The following is a 24,230-nucleotide window of genomic DNA, read 5'->3' on the forward strand; positions in this document are numbered from 1 at the left end:
TTTGAGAGACAGACAAATATGTATAGAAAATAAGAGATTTTAATAAAACAAGAGTCAGAACACGGAGGGTGGGGCCTGGTCAAGGAAGGCCTCCGTGAGGAGGTGGACGAGGCGGGGATAGAGCCCCAGGAATCTCTGTGCGGCTCTGCAGGAGGAGAGGCAGCTCTAGGCCAAGGTCAAGGTCACATATGCTTGGCTCCTTTGAAGGAGGGAAGGATGGCTGGGGTGGCCCGAATGCACGGTGCCAGGGGAGGTAGTGAGAAGTTGAGTGGGAGCCTGTGGCTGAGGCCGCTGAGGACGTGGGGATTTGGCAGGGCTCTGCTGGGTATTGATGAGAAGGGCGGATCTCATTCTGAGCGGGAAAGGGAGCGAATAGAGGGTTGCAAGCGGAGAAGTGATATGATCTGCTTCATGTTTTAACAGGTTGTGAAAGGGAGATCGGGCCCCGGGAAGGGTCTCCAAACACAATCTGAAAGAGAACATCCAGGAAGCCAAGAGGACCTGAGACGACGATGACGGGGACGGTACGAGCGTGGCTGGGGGGACAGTGCGCATGCGGACGAGGGGCTGGAAAAGCGGGCAACGGGGACGTGATTCCTCCGCGGACAGATTTCTAGCTCATGGCTTTGCTGTCGAGATCCCCCTCCTCTAAACCATCCCCAAACCCTGCCAGCTCCGCATCGCTGGATTGGTTGTATGATTTGTAATGTAAGCTCCAACTTTTTCCAGAAAAGATTGGGAGGAGGGATAGAGGATGCTTCAAACTAACGGGGATTAAAGTCATGCAGAAAAGTTCTTCTACTCCAAATTCATTGGCGTCGAAACGAGTCCCAGGTTAGAATTTGAAGATTCTTTACCTCCTTCCCACTTCGTCTAAAGGGGGGCAAATTGTTGGGGTGAGGACATGGTTCCAGAGCCCAAACTCTGGGCCCGAATACTAAGTTCACCCTCACCAGTACCATCAGGCAACTTATTTCACCTCACATGGTATGAGTTTATTATCGTCAACATGAGTATAATTTTAATCTCAACCTCACAGGTTTTTTGTGAAGGTTAAATGAGATAAGCCATATGAAATTCTCAAGGCAGTGTTTGGCACACAGTAGGTGCTCAGGAAAGGTAAGCGGTCACTAATGTCAATATAACTGTCATTACTCATGGCAGAGGCAGCAGTGGTGGGTGTAGGTGCTTACGGTAGCCTTCGGTCCTGGGTGCACCCGGCATCAGTGAGTGTGTGGAAGCCTGGCAGGCATCGGTCACACCTGTCTCCCGTCACACCTGGCTTACAGCTGCACCGTCCAGAGTCGTCACATCGCGCGCTAAGAGAACCTGTAACCGACATGGTAGGGGAAGGAAAGAAGAAGAGGAAATATGTCATTTACACGGCATTAGGAAGCAACTGTCCCTCCGCGGGAGTGCCATAAACACTAAGTAACAACCGCCGCCTGCTGCCTCTAGCAGTTCTCTCACATGTCTGCGTGTGAATCTGCCCATTAGGGAGAGTTTTGACAGCCAAGGATGTCTTCTTCAGGGAAGGAAATGGAAATGACTCCTGAAAGCATCTTAATTTACATATCTGCTTCATTTCAATTAGTAGTGTGTAAGCCATGGCTTTTTAAAAGAAATTTGTCAAATCTCTGAGATCTCAAGAAGGGAGAAAATTAGTGAATGAGTACACGGGCCGCCCTGAAGAGAACGGGCATGAGAAAGCGGGCAATATTCTCCCTTATTTCTGGCAGGGAAAAGCCACCTTTTAAGGGTCAGTGTTCGAATGGTGTGATTTTTTTTTTTTTTTTTTTTTTTTTGAGTACAAAAAGGCCTCTTGACTAAAAATGTCTCCACCAGCCTGGAGGGGTAGAAACTCTCATCCCCGGAGCATCGCCCTTTGTGAGGGCTGAAGGACCTATGCATCTCGCCCAGTTTACAGCACTAGAGCACTTGTCCCGTGATTGATTTTTACAGACATGCTCTTCCCTGTAAATGAGTCCTCGCAGGTTGAGCGCTGGTGAAAGACAAGAGGTTCTCAGGATAACGAAATGTGCCACTGTGGAACCCAACCACTTCTCAGCACCTCCCCTCCCACCAGCCCAGTTCGAGCCTCCATCTTCCCTTCCCTAGACCCTGCCTCTCGCTCTCCTCCCTGCCTGCGTTCTTGCCTGCATTCTCTATGTATAGAAGCCAGGGCGCTCTTTCTAAAATGAAATGCGGATCCTATCATTCGTCTGTTTAGGTCCGCTGGTGGCTCCCACTGTATCCTGGCCCGCGAGACGCAACCTCTCTTACCCCACCTCCCTCCGTCCTCCACTAAGTTCCAGCTGCTCTCTCTGTTCCTAGAAAGGGGTAAACTTCATCCATCCTCAGGGCATTTGCACCTGCTGCGCCCTCGGCCTGGAACGCTCTTGCCCCAGACTTCCCCGGGTTGGCCCATTCTCAGCACTCAGGTCTCGGTTAAATATCACTTCTCTAGAGAAATATTCTCCGGCTCACATATCTCGAATACCCCTCCCACCCCTGCTCCAGTCCTTAGCCCCGCTCGCTTATGATGACTTCAGCTCACGTTCCCTGCTGTGTCCCCAGGGTCCAGCACTGTGCTCGGCACAAAGAAGCAGCCCAGGAATCCGCTGGATTAAAGCCCAGATGCCGAGAACGAGGATGGGGCTGCTGTGAAAGGGGCTGATGGAAGCCAAGAGATGAGGTGGAAGCTGGCGAGGCCTCACCTGCTTTAAAATCTCCCTGCGGCTGGCAAAACTATGAAATAATCCAGATAGCTCAACTAATTGTGACAGGCTATTTATACTCTATACAGCCAACGAAATACTTAAAAGTTGCTCCTTTTTTTCTAATCCATTATTCTCCTGTGAACTTTTCATTCACTAGTAGGTACAATTCAAATCAATAAAGGTATTGACTCTGTGCCTTATAAAAAAAAAAGGCTTTTATGCCACATGTGGAGCATGAAATAAATTAGTCACATTCACAGTCAGAGTCTGTGACAGACTCCATGTCAACCCTGAAAGGCTTGAGGGGCCCTCGGTGATAAGAGTTATGAACTACATTTTTCGAGCGCCCAAGACACGTGAGACACTGAGTCAGGCACTTTCGATATATCAGCTCATGCTATCAACTAATGAATTAAAAGCTAACAGAAGGATAACAGACCCGTTTGTGGGTAATAAGGGAACTATCAGACTGTCCGTTTAGAAAGACGGCTCTAGAGCAATGAACAGGATAGTGTGAGGAGGGGAAGGCCAGCAGGCTCCTGTAAGAGGAATCCTGCTGTGACATGATGGCCCGGAGCACAGGAGTTGGGAGCGGAGAGTAGGAAGGAAACACTGAGGATGAAGAATGAACAGAGTTTGGTGACTCTCGGGAAATGGATGGTAGGGGGCGGGGATCACACAGATGTCACCAAGGTCCCAGGGAACACAACAAAATGGAATGCGATGCTATTTACCAGGAAGAAGATTGAGGAGGAGCAGGCTCTCAGGTTGAACACTGCAAGAGAAGAAAATGAGTTCCGTTTTGGACATAGCGAACTCGAGGTTCCAGCTGTGGATTACGATGGAAATGTGAATCCGGGCCTCGAGAGAGAGGCTGGAGATGATGTTCTAGGAGGCGTCAGCACACAGAGTAATAGGAAGCATGACAGTACTTTGGGAGCAGATAGAGAGCGGGAGGAAGTGCCTCGAACAGAAATGGAACATCGCTGATGAAAGGAAAGGGGGGATTAGGGTGGGGAGAAGTCTCAGGACAGCAGAAGTCAAAGCGAGGAGGGTTAAAGGAGGATCAAAGGAAGGGAAAAGTCTTCCGGATCTAAGGCAAGAGAGCGTTCAGCCAGAGGAGGATGGAGAGAGGCTGTTGTGTCTGGCATTTAGAGATCGCCACACTCACTGCTCTTCGGTCAGCAGAGCTAAGAGGGAAATATTATTTTTTAAATTATGCTTTGATAAATAACATTAAATAGAAGTCATCTCTCTTTAATACAACTTAGTTGTTTTGTTTTGTTTTGTTTTTTTAACACAAATGGTAATTGATCTGGAACTCAGAAACCCATTTGTTTCCATTCAAATTAATGGAAATTATGCTTTTCACTTAAGAAAACTCCACAGCAGTTTTTCAGAAACGAATTATTCTTATAAGATGGAGAAGACTGTACTTTGCTTTTGGGTTTGGCCCAAACAGCCTGAAAAAGCACTCTACAAAACAGCGTTCTGAGGGGTATTAATAGTCACCTCATGAAAATAGGCATTCTGTGCTCAAGAGTTTGGGAAATGGTACACACTAAATCTTTTACAGATTTAAAACATAATAGTACATTCAGGAGGCAAGAAGCCTGTTTAACTTTTTAATGCCAGCGATTTCAAATATTATTTGACATTCTCACAGGCAACACCTATTATTATCTTGAGGAACACAGTGTTCCATAGAATATCATCCAGCAAATACAGCTCTAGACACCGGGGGTCACGAAAAGAGCCTGGCTTTGATGTACAGCAGATCTCACTTCAAATTCCAGCTTTGCCACTTAGCTGTGTATCCTGGGGCAAACTGCTCACTCACTACTTCTTTTGAGTGGAGATAAAAACTTATACCTATACCTAATAGAGCTGTCGTAAGACTTTGAGTTAAAATATATCAAGTGCCTAATTCAGTATCTCATGCATAGTAGGTGCTCCAAAAAACGTAGTTTATACTGTTATCTCTAGGCCTCTTTTAAGCCTTACAAAGTACACAAGTTCTTAGTGTTCACATGGCTACTTTATTTCATGTTCCTAAACTTCCAAAATAATAGCACTGGGTTTTCAAAGTGTCTCCTTAGTATAAAAAGACCTGTCTCAGTTTCTACATCACGAGCTACTCTTAGGGGCCGTGAACAATCGAGTTTCAAAAACAGATGAAGAACAGCTTCCTGTTCACAGTTTGTGTCCCAACGAACACCTTAAGGCTAATGTAGATATAGTTTACATGCATTTGAGGATTCAGGAAGGCATTCTAAAATTATTAATATTTAAAATTTAAGCCAAGAGAGTAAATTCCTTTTTGAGAACCCTTTAAAAGTAAATATACTTGCATTTTTAAATGACATGACTATTATTTAAGAGTTATATGGAATAATAATTAATTATTATTTAAGGCATATTTTAAACAACTCGAATGATACAGTCTGAGTAATCTGCTGTCAGGAACATAAAAATTGATAAAATTAAGAGAATAAGTCCAATGTCATTGATGTCCACACAGATCTCAAGAATGGAGGTGTCACAGGAGAAACAAAGACATACATGCACACACAGTGAATTTTAAAATATCTGCAAAAGGTTATCAGGTGCTTACTAAATCTTACGCATGTGGTTACAAGAGTCGAAAATAACTCGGCCTTACTGCTGAGCTCACAAAGTCATCATCTAAAAACAAGCCCCATTGCTATATTTGTGAGAAATTGATGTGAAGTCCAAATCTGTGACCAATTTGGCAATTATTAATGCTGTTGCCTTCATTTACCATACATGGAATGATAGCAGTTTTTCTAAAATGCATTCCTCTGCATTTGAAATTGAATATACTACAAGTTCCCTTGTGAAGTTATTATTTGAAAGTGAAAATATCCTTTGGTTTGATTTGGAGACTGAGAAATCACATAGGGAATTAACCTCGTGCCACTGGTTTAGTGATCTGTGCAGCCAACGTGCAGTCGGAGGTGGCACATGGAGGGGACAGTCTCTGCCACCAACATGCAAGCAGCCCAGGCAGCTGGGGCTCTGGAGCTTTAGCCCCTTCATCTATGTAATGGTGGGTGGAGTGTGTCAGTACACACACAAAGAAGACAGCATCTATGAATATGTTCTGGGGAAGTATAAAGCATTACCCAGATCTTAGCAAAGAATATCTACAAAGTTTTTCCTGAACATCTAATTTTCTGTTGTTGGAGATAAAAGGATACCATTCTGTTTTTCTGTTTGTCTGTTTTTTGTTTTTTTGTTTTGTTTTGTTTTTTCATATGAAGGGTTTAAGGGGGAATAGTTCTTGATTAGAACATCTGGATTACAACTTGAGCTCTTGTAATCACTCGCTGAGAAACTTCAGGCCATTCATTAACTCTTCTAGGTCTCAATTTCCCCACAGTTAAAATAACAATTCACTGCCATATGTTAATAATAAATAAAATGTTAATAAATAGTTGTAGACCAAACGTATGGCCTTTACCAGGCTTCTTTCTATGCTCGAAGGTGATATTTTAGCAAGCCAGTGTTCCAGGGGATTGGGACCCTAACCTCTGTCCTAATAAGAAACACAATTTATTGCATCGTTCACCACGTGCTTGACAAACGTCATTTTATCCTCATGTGATCCTGTAATGTAAATAACGTGATCACCCTTTTATAGGTGAGGACAGTGGGGTAGCGAGAGGTTAAAGAGTATGTCCAGAGGGACATCACACTGGTGGAAGTGCCAAGATTTGAGCCCAGGCTGTCCAGCTCCAAAACCCACAATGTTATGATCTTCGACATCGGCACACCTGGGCTGGAACTCACATAGCTCTACGACCTTCGACAAGTTTCTCCACCTGCCTCTCTAAGCCTCTGCTACCGCATTCGTAAAATGGAAATAATAATAGCACCCTCTTCATAAGGTTATTTGTGAAGATTAAATTAATTGCTGGATGAAAGCATGTAGAATAGTGCCTGCTACAGAGTGAGTGAGTAATGCATGTTTGCTACAATATAAGACGCAAATCATCGCTGGGCTCCACCATTTCCTACCCCCAGACTAAGCACACTGAGTCAGGGGTAACTGTTCCCCAAAAGAAAAGCAAGAGCCAGACTCATTGTTGCTAGGCGGGCAATGGACTACACTATGAAAAGAAGAGAGGATGCAGCAACTCCCTCATTAGCATCTCTCCTCGCTAAGCAGCAGGCTTAGCTTGTCTGCTCTGAGACTAATCACCCTGTCTGCAGCTGAGCCAATTACATTTCTAGTTCCATCTTCTCTGACCATTTTGCTGGTATGACCCAAATCCAGTGACTCACAAGAAAGCCGCATTACCTACAGCAATGTGGGCTCTGCAGAGAGGTTAAATGCGCATTTTAATGGAATAATTTTTCTTTTAGTTTTCCTTTGTGAGGTGTTTTGATTCGTAGGGAGAACTACTCAATCCAAAAGATTCTAGATGCTGATTCTACGCCACAAAGCTCAGCAAATCTGGTTCAAACCACATCGTAACAGCAACTCTGGCAATTTGGAGAGTGATTGCTGGGATATGGGTCTGTATCACCACATGGTCACCCCAGTTTTCTATAAGGGTCCCCAACACATTCTACCAGCAACTCGCGGCTGGACCCAAATCTGCCTGTTTTTAGATTATTTCAGGTTCTGCTATGAGTTGATTCTAGGGAGCTACACTGAGCGATTACCACGTGCCGGCCTGGCTGTACACCCTTTTAGGCATGTTAATATTTATCATAGTATGCTATTAAACACTTTCTAGCAAAGAGAAGAAACAGATATTGCCAAGATGATAGACAAATAGAGTAGTTTTTTAAAAAAACTCAACTTATTTAACAGAACTGCCTATCTCTCCCTTGTTATTTTTACTAACTTGTCTTTACGGTCTGCCCTCAATGAATATAGCACAATGTGTGTGTGTGTGTGTGTGTGCGCGCGCGCGTGCACGCACACACGCCCCAAAATTACAGTTCTGTGAATATAGCACGGGGTGATACATTTAAAACAAACAAACAAGATCCCACCTATGAACCAGCCACCCCGTTAGGTCTTTCTTATTTGTTAATTCTATTTTTTCTTGTTAACAAGCCTGGGAAAGACTTTAATCTGCCTATTTATTTGTCTGTGTCTTCTATTAGTACCACTTGATATTGCTAGCACCTAGCATAGCACCAGTAACGGATCTTTCTAATCCCTTATTTTTCGAGAGATTGGTCAGATAGTCGTGGATATGAGGAACTATCACTGGAAGAATTCAAAGTTCCTTTGTTCCTGGGTCAAATACTGCCGTCTGCCAAGAAAAGTAATCCTGTGCCTCTTGGTACTAGAATTCAAACCAACATGCCCTAAGGAACCCAGACTTCAGAAAAACACGTTTCTTTCCAGACTGAAATTGGTAAAAAACAAAACAAAACAAACAAATAAACAAAAAACAATGTCCGGTAAATCTCAATTGTTCTCGACGTCGAGCACCTCTCTGTCGGGCTGCTTGCTTCTCCCTCCCTCCCCTCCTCCCCGTCTCCCTCTCCCTTTTCCTTTGCCTTCTTCCAACTACCTTTGGAGTTACAATTGCAGGGCAAACAGCGGTCTCTCTCTCTCTGTCGGTAAAATCCTTCTCTGCACCTCTCGCAGTGAATGCCGTCCGTGTTGTCATTGCAGTTGAGGCAACGGAATCCATTTCCTGTCTGCCTGTGAAGGTCACGATCAAAGATGCATTGCCGGGACTTCCCATTGCAATCGCAGACTGGGGATCAGGAAAAAAGAGACGTCGTTAGCAAAACACACAGAGACAATTCTCCCAGGTGTTTTATTATTGATATCAATTACGCAGGGGGTACGGGGTACTGCATATTAATCTCATCTACTTGATGGAGGTCGGGGAGGGCGGTGGAACGGGCCGGGTGAGGACTGTGAGACTTCTTGCTCCACCTAAATGAAGTAGCAGTTATGCAGTGCTAGTGGGGCGTTGCCTGGGGGAACGTGGGTTCAGGGTTACTCCCCAACTGTCCAATTCCTCATGACAAACCAAAAATCTTATATATATATATATATATTTTATGTGAAAATTTCTGAATTAAATATTTGCAAGGAATTCATTTTGAAAACCCCATAGAAAAAGTCTATGGCTGGAAAAGACCCGAGGACTGCCAACTGTCCAACAGCTGATGGTGTCATCTGTTCAAGACACACAACATCTGTTCCTCCAGCGATGGTCAAGTCTGAGGAGCTAATGTGACTCTCTGGATAGGTATCTCCTCCCCAACTCACTGTGCCTTGAGTGTCCTCCCAAAGGACACCTCCCAAAGCCAGGTATCAAAGAGAACCATAGTCCCATGAAGAATAGCCTTTCCCAAGTGTCTAGGAAAGTTTATCTTGTGGATCTTCCAAAGAGACTCATGGAGTGACATCTTCATGTGTGACCTAAACAGCCAATGAGGTGATACACAGAAATACTGAGCATAGTACCACGCACACAGCAGACACTTAATGATTCAGTCACTGTTTAGAAGAGAAAGGTGATGAGCCTTGAGGTTAAAAGACGTGGATTAAATATCGATTCTACTATTTTCTTGCCAGATCACTCGAACTCTCTGCATCCTGGCTCTTCTCTTATAAATGAACGTGGCGTTTTCTGCCTCCCTGGACTGGTGAGAGGGTTCCACTGAGAAAAGAATATCAAAGTCCTTCATCTTTGCTATTTTATTCCTCACTCATATGAGACAGTTATTGCCTTGGATGAGAAAAATGCAGCTCTGAAAGGTTAACTAACTTGACCCAGTGGAGAGCTGGGATTTGAACTTTGTCTGATGCCAAACTCACTTTCTTTCCACTAGGCACGCTGTTGCCAATGGTCATACACGCGCAATGAGCCTGTTTCTGGAAGCGCCTGGGGCCATGGCTCACCCAGAGTACTGATAAAAATGGCAAATGTGCCAACATGTACTGAGCAGCTGCCCTTTGCAAGCCGTGTCAGGCTCTGCAGGCACAAAGGTAACTAAGCAAATTCTATGAGCTTTTTAAGTGACTTCCTTACAGCTCCTAAAACTCTCTCTGGCTACTTTGGATGCCATCTAACCCAGATAGTCCACTAACATCCATCCGGAGCCCATTCTATTTATAGGACTTTACATACAGCGGCTCACAGTAACACTTTAACATGGGTTTTGTTTTCCCCATTTAACAGAAGAAGAAACAAATGCTTAGAAGGAGTAGGCATCTTTCCTAACGTCACAGAGCTAAATGGCAAAGATAATTTGCTCCCAGGTCTTTCCAGCCACAAAGCCCTCACCTTTCCATTTTCTCCTGCGTTTCAAGAATCCAGTTTACCACTACTCAGACATTCTTTTTTATAAATTCATCCCCTTCTTGAATCCTTCCTAATCTAGTACGATTTCCCGTTCCTCCTTAGACAGCACTGGTTGTTACAAATTATTTTTATGGAGTTTTAAATCTGCCTTCCTCCCTGTAATTTTTACCATGTGTTCTTGTTCTGCCCTGGAAAACACACACACAGACACACACACACATACAGACACACATACACACACACACATCTACGCTCTCTTCTTCATTTATTTAGTCATCATTTACTTCAGATATTGTTTTATTAAGGCGCTATGTCCACCAAGCCTTTGAATATCTGAAGATAGTAACTATAGCATCTCCTTCCTTAGTCTCGTCACCTCCAGGACTTTCAACCATGTCCCATGTCACAATTTCTAGATCCTTCTTGACTACCCTCCTAGAAACAAACTCTAATTTTTAGTATCTTTCTTTAAATGGCCAGAATTTATTACAGTCCTTCACGTGTGGTTTGAACGGCTCAGCTTAACAACCAGACCAGATATTACAGCTCCATGGATGCGGCCTAACATTTCATCACACTTACAGCTTATTAAGTTTGCACTCAATTCAGGCTCCCAGGGCTTTTCACAGAACTGGTGCCAAGGCGAATCTTTCCCAGCGAATGCTTGTGTAACTGATTTTTGGGATCTCGAACAGATGTGCCACGCAGCTGTCATGTGCTGTGACACTTCTACCGAGTACATCGTCAGGCACGTACAAGAGCTAAATTCGCCAGCCAGTGATCCTTGTGTGGTTCCATGAGTCGATGCCCTTTCTGCCCTGGATGCCTCTGGGGAGGATCTCAAAATAATTACAGACTTTCATGGTGCGTTTCTTATTCAGAACAAATTTTTTGCTGGTAATAGCTAACTTCGTAAGGACAGCTCATGATATATTTATATAGAGCAATATTTTAAAAATAGACAACCTCGTCATTACCTGGTTTTTAACAATCTCCCTTTCCTTCTGTCCTTTCTCCTTCAAAGCTCTATTCTCAAAGAACTGTGTTCTTCCTCTAAATTCATAGCCTTCCTTGGAGATGAATTATAGTTCCCGCAAGGGAGGCCGTCAGCCGGCATCCTCTCTGTGGAACTTGCCCAACAAGTTACAAATGTATTGCTAATCTCTCCCTCCTCTCTCTCAAGTGGGTTTCTGTTACAGTGCAGGGTTATGCTGGCTGGGGTGAGGGGATCCCTGGGCCTGATGTCTGGGGAGTGTAGTGGCCTCCTATGTCTATATTATGGGCTGATTCCAGGAAGACGCTTTCTCCAGCCTTGCCTATGGGACTTCGAAGTTACCAAGCTGAGCTGAGCTCAACACTTAGCTGTACTGCACTTGGGTCAATGTCGAGTCTCCTGACACTCACAGCCAGAGAAAGAGGGGGAGAGCCGGCCCTTTCGTACGGAACGGGATGCATTTGCAACATGGTCTCTCTCAAATCATCTCCCAAATTTAGACTAACTTTCCTAAAACCAATTATTATTCATTCGCACGACTGCAAAAAAAAAAAAGTCTTCGTATTTCAAATTCCAGACTATTTCTGCAACTGGGCTTAACGAAATGGCCCTCACGCAGCTTGTGCTTGCCTGGTCTCTTTTATTCTGCGACCAACTTCTTCCCCAGCCACTCCTCTGGGCGCGCTGGCTGTCGAAGGGCACTGGGAGGCCGGAATAAGGCAGCAGGGAGCAGTGGGGACTCTGCCAAAAGGGCTAAAGGGAGAAGCAACATGTCACCTCAGGCCAACTGTAGCCACACAGGAACGATATCTACTGTAGTCAGCTTTTCCACTTAATGTGTTTAAAGAAGACAGAAATCTAGCGTTATGTATGAAATCTACTGAGTTCCAAATGTTGGCAAAAATTTTTCCTAAATTTATTTTTGAAAGGAAGCTGGGCAAATCTTTGCACTGGACTCTACTCTTTGAGCAGGCAGAAAGCACACCTCATGCCTTAGAAAAAGGAAAAACGAAGTCTTAGTCTGTGGTACACTGTCTGGTCCACAGGAAGTATTTAACGCTTTTTTAATGAACAAATGAATGAATGTTTTCTTGAACCTCAGGAAACTCCTAGATGTGTTTTTACCATTTCAAGGACTCCATATGTCCCCACATGTCTGGCTATGCCTTAAAAATACAAATATCAATACTTAGCAATCACACTCTTCCTTGTTCTCTGGCAGGGATGATTTTCTCCACAGAAGCCCACTCCAGAAAATGGCCTTTCTTGATAACTTACACTATAATGATTTATTCAGATTAATAAACCTAAATATAAGCCTGTAATACATTTTAAAACAAGAGGACATTCTAAAAAATGTTTTTTTATTTCACTTCCTTTATGTTTAACCTTGTTTAACTTTATGCCTAGAACTTTTTTCATTTTTATTTCATAAAAATGTTTGCTATTATTGTAAATTCTGGGCTAGCACCAAATTTCATAAATACGTTTTCTAGTTTCCATCAGGGAGCCGTGACACAAAATCAAGTGACGGAAATGCAAAGATGGGGGTCCTGGACATTTCTCTTTTCTCGACATTCATTCATTCATTCATTCATTCATTCGACAAATATATATTGAGCACTTATTATGTTTCTACGTGCCAAGCCCTGTTCTAGGCACTGGGGATAAAGCAGTAAACAAAACCAGACCTCATGGGAGTCTTCATGGAAGCTGGAGGGGAAAAAAATAAGTAATACAGAGAGAATATTGAGAGCGTGGTATTTGTTAGCGAGAACTACATGACGCAGTGGAAGGAAACAGGAAGTCAGGAGGTGGTAAGGCGAGTTGGAAGGGAGGGCTGAAAAGTGCCATGCTGGTTTACTATTTTATTTTTAATTTGATATTCATCAGTTTATGACTTTGCCCATTTATCTATTGGGCACCATGTTTTTCTGATCGGTTATCATGAATTATTTATATAACAAATGTATCAAACTATTTGCCTGTCCCGTTGTTACAAATTTTCTTTTGCCCCTCCTAAGCTCCCATTCTCTACCTTCTTGATAGATTTTGTTTCACTGATCCTTACTCCTTTTTCCCCTTCTTCTGTCCTCAGCCAATGAAATGTACAGTTTTTCCATTTATTTAATAAATAGCACTTCACACCTAACAGGGAGGCTGCACTGGGCGCTTGGAACCTGGGACTTCATGGAGAAGCAAGATTTCAAAGAAGGGATTCGCCAGTGTTTCATTATGTCAAATGAGATATATATTTACCTAGGATGTATTTATTTAATATACAAATATATATATTTACTTAAAACATATTGGGCTTTGGCAAACACTATTCACATCATCCACGTCTTCCTCCTTTAGCCATGGACAGGCATGGATCTGGGACCTGACCTTAAAACACCTTTGCATCAGAAAATACAGAAAAAAAATCAGACTCAGACACTGAACAGACCTGAAGCCTTACAGGGTCTAGGAATCAAGGTAGGTGAGTTTTTTCTTCCTTTTTCACTGAATTCTGTATCACAAGTGACTTGACTATTCATTTGTACTGTACTCTACCCAAACTAGGGACCACTCTTCAAGGTTTTGTTTTATCCTCTCTCTGTCCCCCATTCCAACACCCCCAATAACTGTCTCTGTCACAGCTAAAGGAACGAGATTGACCAAGTTTACCTCAAGCCCTCCATAAACATATCGAAAACCGAGTCGTTTTACTCAGATTTTCACAAATTTTTTTCAGCCTCGTAAAGCGTGGGTGGTAATTGTGTCTGGCTATGCCGTATGCTGCTTCTTTGGCACTTATGTATTTATTATAATAACTATAATAGCCCATTGTCGCTGCCCCTCAAGGTGGTTCTTAGAAAATCCGGTGGGGCAGCCAGACACGGGCTGATCAGCCCACGGCCACCCACATGCCACCCGCCCCGCCCCCACCCCAGATGCAGACCCAAGGAGCTGGGACCCTCTTCGAACAATGGAGCAAGGTGTGTGGGACCCCGGGGCTCGCTTCACACTCCCACCCTCACTCACACAGTCTCAACAGGTCGAGACAGGAAGCACAGGAGACAAGGCCGTTTCCAAGCTGCATCCTCAGGAGAATGGAAGGAAACCGAAAATTTCCTCGGCTTGTACCTGGGGCAAGGCCTTGACATAATCGCCCTTGGTGACTGCAGTTCATCAAGACCTCATTTTAAATTTCCCATAGGAAACGTTGCAAGAAATTACGAGAATTTTTAACCATTTGGCACTGATCCGATCATTTGTGTATAAACAGATCCTCCTTCTGTTGCTCTAAACTTAAAAGCACATGCTGCTTTTCATCGGAGTGATCTAACTGCCATCTTTGTATAATTAATGGAATCGTTGTGTTTTCAGTGCTTTAACAGTAATAAGAAAATTAAAAATCCAAACCTTTTTCAAGACCCTGACCCTGCAGATTTGGCCCTGTTGACCTCTGCCAATTTATCTCATGCCTCTTTCCCTCTCGTTCACTGGGCTCCAATACACAGATCGTCCAAGAATCTAGGATGCTCCAAGCTCTTCCCTCCCCAGGTCCTTAGGCTTGCTGTTTCCTTTGCCTGGGGCACTACCCACTTCCACCCTCCCTAAACCCACATGGCAACCAGAGTGATCTTTTCAAGAGCATAAATCAGATCCTTTAGGGTCCCTGCAGATAACCTTTCAACAGCTTCTCCCTTTTCCGAATGCCCACAGGATTTCATCCCCATCTTTCTCCTGGCATTGATTACTTTCTATCCCGTGTCATCACTATTTGTGTACATGACTTACTTCCTCGATAGCATGGCACACGTTTGTATCCTCATAGTACCTAACCCAGAGCTTGGGACAAGTGATTGTTGGATGGATGGATGGATGAATGGATGGATGAAAAAAGGATAGAAGGAAGGAAGAAGGAAGGAAGGAAGGAAGGAAGGAAGGAAGGAAGGAAGAAAGGAAGGAAGAAGGAAGAAGAAGGGAAAAAAGAAAGAGAGAGAGAGAGAGAGAAAAAGAAAAGAAAGAAAAGAAAGAAAGAGAAAGAAAGAAAGCAAGCAAGCAAGCAAGCAAGAAAGAAAGAAAGAAAGAAAGAAAGAAAGAAAGAAAGAAAGAAAGAAAGAAAATTCTGACTCTGAAAAATGCCAAACAAAAACATACAGAAGTCTCCCAGGAGCCCAGGGACCCAATATAAAATTTTATCAATACAAAACACAAAGTTTTCATTGTCTACAAATACAGCATTCAATGTAAAAAAAGCTTATGTTTCAACCAAAACACCATGGTGAGATGGGAACAGGAAGAATTATAAGAGGAACGTGGCCCTCTGAGGTAGAGGGAGTGTCTGGAGACTTCAGGTCGCCGCTCGCACCAGATGAACTATTTCTGTGCCAGGACTGCCTGCCCATCTGTGCTCTGTGAGCCTGGAGCTGCAAAGACGTTCTGCCTGCCATCTCAAAGGGCAGCAAGCCTGGGGCTGCACGGGAGGAGGGGCCAGGCGGCCAGGCAGGCTTGAGAGTGTGAGATCAGTTTGCAGCGATCAGGAAGCCTTGACAGGTAGTGTACTTGGCTGCTGTGTGGGACTAGCTCAGGAGCTAGGAATCTGAGCATCGTGTTTGAACCTGACGGTGTGAGTGCTGGCTGCTATTACGTAGAGCTTTGCTGCTCTCGCTTCCATTTCAGCTACTTAGTGCATTAATACTGACTCGATTAAACAGCAGCGAGTCTATGAAATAAGTTACCTGTAATCCCCTGTGAATGAATCCAAACATAAATCATTTAGAGGTGACACTCAATTCCCTTCTTATTTAGAGAGAAGGTGTGTGCTCTGCGTCTCCTTTCTAGAATTTTGTGCCCCTTGTTCCCTTTCTGAGACGTTGAATCTTTTTCTCTCCTTCCTTTCTGAAACTCTCTTCCGTTGGATGCCCAAATGTCACACCACCAGGTATCCTCTTGGCTTCTGACCTTGGCCTCCACCCGCACCCAAGACTCCATAGGCTCCTCTCCTTACCTCAGCTCTCGAAGCCCGGCCCTGAAGCTCCATGACTCCTCCCTCTAGAACTCTCTCGTGCAAGCCCAGGGCGTCAGTAACCATGATCACGGTTGACATGCCGAGATTCTTCCCTGGCCCAGACTTCATTCTCAGCTTTAGACTCTCCTGTCCAGCCAACCACATTACATTCCCAACTCAAAAACTCTTGATAGAAAACATGTTTAAAACCAAACTTGTGACCGTCATCCCTTCAAAGCAGGAAGCCGGAAGCCATCCTTACATGTTCCTCTCCATCTTTCTCATCTGCTCACATTCTAGTCAGCACATTTTATTGATACGACTCATTGAATAGCTCGAGTCCACTCAAGCCCACCTCCACTATGGCCCCTCTAGACCGGACCCCAATCACCTTTTGCCTGCAGTATCTCCCTAACTGAATCTCCTGCAATTTCTCTTGCCTCTCTCCACCGGGCAGTCACAAAACCTTTTCAAAATATAAACTTTACCAGTTATCTCTTTGCTCGAAACTTTATCCTTTACTTCTAGGATAAAAAAAAACAAAAACAAAAAAAAAAACAAAAAAAAACAGAATTCCTTAACATTGCCTGCAAACACTTTCATGGTCTTACCTACTTTTCCAGCCTAATTTTACACACCACTCTCCACTGGGACATCTTTATCTCTCTCCCATTCATTTTCACTTATACTTTTTAAAAAATCTTCACTGCCTCTGCTTCTTTAAATTCTTGCTTCGTAAAAGAAAAGCATCATGGTGGGAAGAGGTAAGTAGGGGCTAACAATCCCGACCACCTTCCTCCAGTTGGTTTGTTCCAAGAAGTTACACTAAAAATATTAAATCTGAATTTATCTTATTGGATATCATTCCCTTTCACTGAGTCAAAGAACCGGCCTCATGTACACTGACAGACTCTTACACTCAAAGATAGTAACTTTCACCTCCATGTTAATAGCTAGTCTGAAAATGGAGAATAAAATTAAAGTTGAGCATAACATACTCACTTGAAAAATAACTGGCAAATGTTTATTTTCAGAACAAAAGCAATGATTGAAAGTGTCCTTTAAATAGCAGTCTATCCTAATGTATTTTAAATTATTTTTACGAATTCTCCAATTGCACATTAGTCATGAAGTCTAAGGGAAATCTATCAGTTTGGTATCAAAGGCCCAGGAAGCGATCATCCCACTTGCCAGAATTAAAGTCTCCATACTGGAGTGATAATTCATAAGTTATATAAATGTCTAATCACCATGTTATACACCTGAAACTAATATAATATTGCATGTCAACTTTAATTGAAAAATTTTTTAAGTAAATGAATTTAAAATTTTAAAAAATCAAAAAGTCTCCAAATCTGAGATACTCAAGATGACAAGATGAATATTTTTATTATATTATATTCTAAGATGTGATGATGAAGATGCTTTTAAGTATTTTCTAGTGTTAGAACCTCCTACATGAGATTTTCCTAAGGTTTAATGTGCTTCTCAGCTTGGGCGAATACTTTAAAACAAAACTCTGAACATTTCATCATTGAAACAGATCTTGAATTTTACGGTTTAATGTGTAAATGTCTGCTTCCAGCTTTATCTTTTTAAGGTAAACCACGACATGTCTTCGAACCAGAATTAAGAAAACCGAAATGGCACTTCCCTCGCTAAGAGTCTTTTAACTGAATCCGGTTTTCTCACCCACACTTTTCACAGCTGCCTCTTCAGCGGACGCAGCCACAGCTGCCTGATGCGTTTGTTTCCCAGGACATGGAAGTGCCCGGCAGTATAAGTCAGTCTGCAACGTGAAGTGCTCTGAGCAGAGGGACAACAGAGGTCAGTGTTCTCATCCCACCGGCCACTTCGAATGATAAAATTTGGGCAAGTCTTTTCAACTCTAAATAGTCTGAAGTTATCAAGAGTCAATGCAACTCAGATCACCATAGTTTCCTCTTGAAAGAGTACGGCTTAAAGGGAGTCATCTATTTTCACTGAGTTTATAGCACATTACATTACAACCTAGAATTGGAAAAGGCACATGTGGACTGTAGGTAACTCGGCCTAGTGAGGACGACACCAGGAAACCTCACCTGGCCACGTCTCCCCTAACTCCGCACCAGAGCCCAGGCAGCCAGCCAGTGGGGAGAGGGAAAGAATGACCCAATGAACAGGGAGGTGGGGGACACCAGTTTTTGTCTACCTAGCAAAAGAGTTGAGGGCAAGGGAGGAGGCTGAGGGCTCAGTCTGAGTGAGTTCAAAGGTAAAACAAAAGAGATTAAGATGAAAGAAATACAGAAGAGCCTCCCTTTCTCCGACACCTGGCACCTCGAAGGGCTCAGCTCTGAGAGAGCTGTGTCAGCTGCAGCATTTGGATTCAGCAGTGTTCATAGTAGGGACTCTGTATGAAAGTACCCATCCATCCACGCATAGCCCCACACCCTTCTGGCTGCAGTAAAGCAATTTCTATTTTCTATGAGATCATCTCTAAAAGAAAACATTCCAACACAGAAAGCACATTTGACTGTTACCCAAAGAGCATGGAGCCTTTCCTGCATGGCCCAGCAACAGCTGTCATATGCCCCTTTAAGAAGCAGCTGAAATAAGGAAGATTAGAGTCCATCTCTCCACCTCTCCTCTGATACAGCACAGGGGGAGGACTCAAGTCCTTATACTGATCGGCGCTGAGGAAGAACCATTCTTTTCATCTTTCATAATTGTGATGTAAGGAAGCATATGTCTGTTGGGGAGGCACATACACAGACATACAGTCACCCAGAGAGACAGAAAAGACTTAGTTTTGGCTTTGGATATGATTCAAATATTACATCATGTACCTGGGGGTTATGTTAGAACACAGCCCAGTAAGGATTTAGTAATTGACTAGGCCTAATTTGTGACTAAATCAGAGTATTCTAGAATCTATGAGGCTCCTGTTTCTACACTGGTCCATAAGAGATGTTTCAAGTCTTGTCCTTGCAAATTTTTCTGGGGAAAAGAAAAGTCAATACAATTGAGCCACTAAGAACTTTAATGGGAAAAATATTCCCAGGATTGACATATAAATTTCACGCTTCTGACTTTCCCAGAAACACTGATCACAAATCGAAGTTCTTCCTCAGCTTCTTGGATCAGCAGAGCTCACCCAGTGGCTGGCTGGCTACCCCCAGTTCAGGGCACCCAGAATTGAAGTCTACTCAGAAATGTCCAGCTTATAGATCAACCCAACTCTATACTCCTGTTTATTGGACACACTCGAGTAAAAGGTAAAAGTTTTTATTTTCCCCTTTTTTTTAACTCTCAGGAAAAACAAAGGATACATTTAAGTCTTTTCAAAATTCTCTCAGATCATATGGTACTTTCTCAAATACTTTATTTGAAAAATAAAGTATTGTTTGGGGAAGACACGATAATTTGAAATGACCTCAATCAATGTTTTGGAGATTTATCAGTAAGAAAGAGGCCAAGGTATTAAACGCAATTCTCATAATTTTTCATTATCTTACAATTGTCAGTGCTGAAAATTGTTATAAATAAGTGTTTCAAGATTAGTTATGTTGTGAAGATCACAATGCGTGCTTAAGGATGATTTTTTAATGTTTTTAAAATGATATACTTTCCAGCGACAGCATCAAAAGCAGACTCGAATAGGGCTGTGTGTCTCAAACTACCTAGTCTGAAGTGAAAAAGAAACTGTATCAGAATGGCTTTAGGAATGCATTCCTAAAGATGAATGGAAAGAATTTGAATATAATTACTTCATGAAATGTGAATGAACTAGCCAATACTTCTAAGCTATTATTTTATAAATTGTGTGACTTTAAATGTGTTTGTGCAAATTTACTAAGTTAAATATAAAGAGACATGTGACCACTGCCTTGATATTGCTAAATGTTCTCATAACCTAGTTGGCAAAAATCCTTTATTTTTTTTGGTGGCAGTGGTCCAGGGGGTGCAGACCTTCCCACTGAGAAGTGAGAGACCGTCTCATGTGGGGTCATCTTATATTTGTTCATATTCTAGATAGAGTGCAACAGCTTTGCTGAATCTGTGATGAGGTCTGGCGGTTTACAAAAGGCACGGAGAAGAGATGATACGAAATCTAATCTTAAAATTCCAGTCTGTTTTGGGTTCCCTGTTAGGAACTCCATTTGTTTCATTGGGTAAAACTTAGGGTTCATTTCAGCCTGAGCAGAAGGGCTCCTCATCACCTTTCCTGAGCTAATTCAAGGAGCCTTCAAAAATTTCACCACTCAAAACCCACAAGGCGATATGCTGACATTCAATACTGGCAGGACAGTTAGTTATATAACAGTAATATTAAACACAGAGTGAGTGCTTATCAAGCACTGTACAAAGTGTTTTACGTGTAATAATTGCCACTATTTATTATCGCCATCTTTGAGGTAACCGAATAACAGGTGCAGGAGCTTGCCTAACCCCCAGCGCTGGTAAAGGATGGACTGGGATTTGAACCTAGGCAGTCTTACCCCAGAGCCTGCACTCTCATGCGTGATGCAATTTCACTTTAACAGTTTAAATAGCAGAATGCATGTGAGAGTAGAAACCTTTCCAGGGGCCCTCTCCACTATTTGCAGCACCTATTTTCCGGTACCAGGCCACAGGAGAAACCAAATTAATGATCTATAACGATCTGGGATTCTGGGCTCACCATTCTAGAATAATTGCTTCAAAACTTACCTGATGGCTGACTCCAACAACGGTGTCATTTTAGTCCTCATCTTTGTATATTCACATTTTTACATGTGAGTACTGTTTATTATTCCTACATTGTTGAAACTCCTGTTAACTCTTGGGCTAACGAAACACCCCTCTTAATTCTCCTCTATCCTCAAGGCTCCTTCCTCCTCCATCATTCTTCCTTCTCCTTGTTAAGAGTTGAGGCTTCTTTCACCTCCATGTCCCATGTAGTCTCGTCGATTGCCAAGGCTTTGCTTTCCATCTCCGGGCTCCCAACTTCATATTTCAAACTTTTCTTCTAAACTTCAAAATCAGAGTTCCAGCTGTTCACTGGGACTATAAGACATTGCCACGCTCATCTCAAAGTCAACAGGTCCCCACAGGATCCCACCCCCTCCTCTTCACTGCTCGAGCGTGCTCCCAATCTGATGCTTCTTTTATCACCCTCGTCTCCTTTAGTGGCATCCCTGGCTAACTGTTCGTACAGACCTGAAGCCTTGCACCCATCTTGGCCTCTTCTTTATTTCTCATGATTTCCCCCCACTTGTATTCCTAACACACACACACCCGTTGGATCACCAGATTCTTCTGATTTTACCTTCTAAATGTCTCTCTAACCAGTTCCTCTTTATTATTTCTATCACCACGACGAAAGCCTTCATCATCTCTCGTTTAGATTACTGCAATGGCTGCTTATTGGCCTCTCCTAGATCAGCTCCATCGTCTATGCCTTCGAGTGAGTGACCTTTCTAGAACATGAATCTGACCATGCCCACTCTTGCTTATAAACCATCTGCAACTCTTCTTTGCTTACAGGGCACACTATCTATCCTGACTGCACAGCCTGGCATGCAAAGCTCTTCACGACCAGATTCTTGGCTACATTTCTAGTCTCATTCCTATTTCCTTTTAGCACCTTCTCCAGTCATACCTCCCCACGTGAACTATGATCCAGACCATTGGATCTACGTCCCACATCCTCTCACACCAACCGAGCTCCCGAAGGGGAGTCCTTACCTCCCTTACTGATCTCTGGGCATCTGAGTTCATTAAACCTGTACAGTTGGCTTCAGACTTTGTAAAGAAATGCGATCCTAGGCATTTTGAGGCACTTTACAATAAACTCTCATCCTTTCACTAGCTCTACAAGGCTGCACAGTGTTACTGCTTCCGCTTAGCAGGTGAAGAAGCTGACTCCAAGCGCCTGAGGAGCCCGAAAGCTCACTCATAAACAACTAGTAAGTGAATGAGGCAAACCCTGAAGCCAGGTTAGGCTAACTCTAACACCTGTGCTCTAACTGAAGCCAACCCTGAAAGTCTTGCTGATTACATCTAACGCCATAATTTTGCCTGCAGGGGGACAACCAAGAAGCAATGTCATTGCTTTAGATCCTCACAGGTGCAGCTCACAAGACACGGATGCGTGTCACTTTGGTAGGTGGCAAGTACCATACTTTCAGTCCAACATCCACTACATTCCAGCATCCCATGAACTGGAAAGCATGTGTGCTCTACCCTGATGCCAAATTTTTCACACTTTCATTGAACCTCAAAATGAAGCCCTTTGGGGAGGGAGCTTAATATGTTAAGTAGTCCATCCCCAAGGAAGGGGAACATCTGGAAAAGAACTAGAACACTGCTTCTGACTTAATGGTCTAGACAGAATGCCCAGAGCTGAGCCATCCTTGAGAAGTAAGAGTCTAAGCTCTGTCCTTTTGAGTTTGATTTTATTAAACAAGTGATAACATCCTGCATATTAACTTCTGTTATCTAATGCTAATACACACATATATATTCAAGTATAACCAAGAGCAAAATTGCTTCAATATATAATTACCCATTATGTAAAATACATATACATTGTCTCCTCAATATTTTTGTAACGTGGTCCCAAAAGTTCCAGCCTAAGAATCCCTGAATCAAGTTCCAGTTCTGTCTCTGCCAATAATTGCCTGTGTGGCTTTGAGCAAATTCATTTCTTTTTTTTTTTTTTTTCATTTTTTAAGCCAAGGGATTCTAGCGGTTGGTCTATGAGCCGTCCCTCTGAATTCTAATATTCAGAGACTATCCTTACTTATAGGACATACTTCACTAGGTTAAGACTATTTATCCTAACTCTAAAGGAACCTAACCTACATGATCATTTTTTTTTTTTTAATGGCAGTCACAATGATGGGCTGGAATTTAATTCCAAGACTATTTTAGGAAAACGAAACAAAACAAAACAGGACTGCATTCAAATATATGCTAAAATATTCATGCCATTCAAATATAACTCAGGCCAGCATCACCCAGACTGCACAGTAATAAAGGGAACACCTAAGATGAGCCCACGTACATGCGAACACTGTCTCATGTTTACATATTGCACACGTGTGAAAACGGCTCTTGAACCTATTGAAACTATTATTTTAAATGCCATCAGGTGCAGGAAGCAATATAAACATGAAGTTTCTGGGTAATTATACAGGCAAGTATCACTACTAAGACTAAGTGACAAGGAAAACACCCGTTAGGTGTTGTCATAGCTGACACATGCATACAGTCAACAGTTGCTAGGCTCTCAGAAAGTTTTGTTTACATCAGAGGAACTTCTCACGACATGACAGCCACTGGGTGCCCTAGATAAGATCAAATGATCTATGCACACGCACCCAATAAATGTCTGTCGAATGACTATTATGTGAAAACACTATAAAAAGTAACGTTATGTGAAAGTAAAGCATTGTTATGACTCACTTTCTACCCCAAAGACGAAACAGGAATTCCAGAAGGATTTTTGAAGAGGGTCATTCTCTGTCGTGTTCACGGTCACAGAAAACACTCCCACCAAAATCCCATCAATAAAAACACGGAATTGGAAAAGCATTTATACACCGACATATTACTGATCACACGCGGGCCCCTTGATAGAAAAAGCAATCAAGGAACATTATTAAAGTAAGGAAAACCCTGGTTTGGCACACCTGTTGGCTTCACATTTTAAAATCAGACAGTTTTATATAGTAATATTAGTCTTATTGAAACCCCGACTCCAGAAAAGCCTCAGATGGGGGAGGAGGAGGGTGAGCTAAAGAGGTTCTGGACAAAGTGGGCATCCTTGGAGGTGCGTTCGGCCAGCTTGGTGTGCACAGAAAGGCCAGGTCGCAGCCCGGGGCAGCGACGTTTGCTCCTGGAAGCCAACTCACCTTCCCTCCTGGAGGTGGCCCGGGCGGCAGGCAGGAGCAGCGAGAAGCAGAGGCAGCAGCTCAGCCAGAGCGCGGGCATGGCCGGGCCTGCGGCGCACCGTCCGCCGCTGGAGGGGTCGCTGCCTGGCGCCTGGAGCCCTGCGGATCTTGCAGTGCGCTCCGCTGTGCCTTCGTTTTCCTTGATCAGGTGGTTTTATCGACTCTTCCACCTGACTCAGTCCTGACAGGAAGAGAGCCTGTTTCAGGGTGTGACTCACCTGTGAATAAGGAGGACCCAGCCCTCAGGAGGCAGACAAACAGCACACGCCAGCGCTGAAAAAGCGCTCACCC

General features: G+C 43.2%; 1 protein-coding gene across 2 annotated transcripts in view; it reads right to left on the reverse strand.

Annotated features, from left to right (window-relative positions):
- LAMC2 (laminin subunit gamma 2) overlaps nt 1-24,230 on the reverse strand; it is a 56,477-nt gene that overhangs the window by 26,385 nt on the left and 5,862 nt on the right. Inside the window, exons 2-4 of one of the 2 annotated variants that reach the window (XM_039881276.1) lie at nt 23,901-24,120; nt 8,279-8,467; nt 1,194-1,329 (exon numbers count right to left, since the gene is read on the reverse strand). In XM_039881276.1, the coding sequence (XP_039737210.1) occupies nt 1,194-1,329; nt 8,279-8,467; nt 23,901-23,979 (404 nt within the window). In that variant the 5' untranslated portion in view covers nt 23,980-24,120. Of the gene's footprint in view, nt 1-1,193; nt 1,330-8,278; nt 8,468-23,900; nt 24,158-24,230 lie in introns of both variants that reach the window. The other variant, XM_039881275.1, reaches the window with a different exon arrangement.

This window comes from Pteropus medius, unplaced genomic scaffold (genome assembly GCF_902729225.1).
Source record: "Pteropus medius unplaced genomic scaffold, Ma_sr-lr_union100, whole genome shotgun sequence".
NCBI classification, from domain to species: Eukaryota; Metazoa; Chordata; class Mammalia; order Chiroptera; family Pteropodidae; genus Pteropus; species Pteropus medius.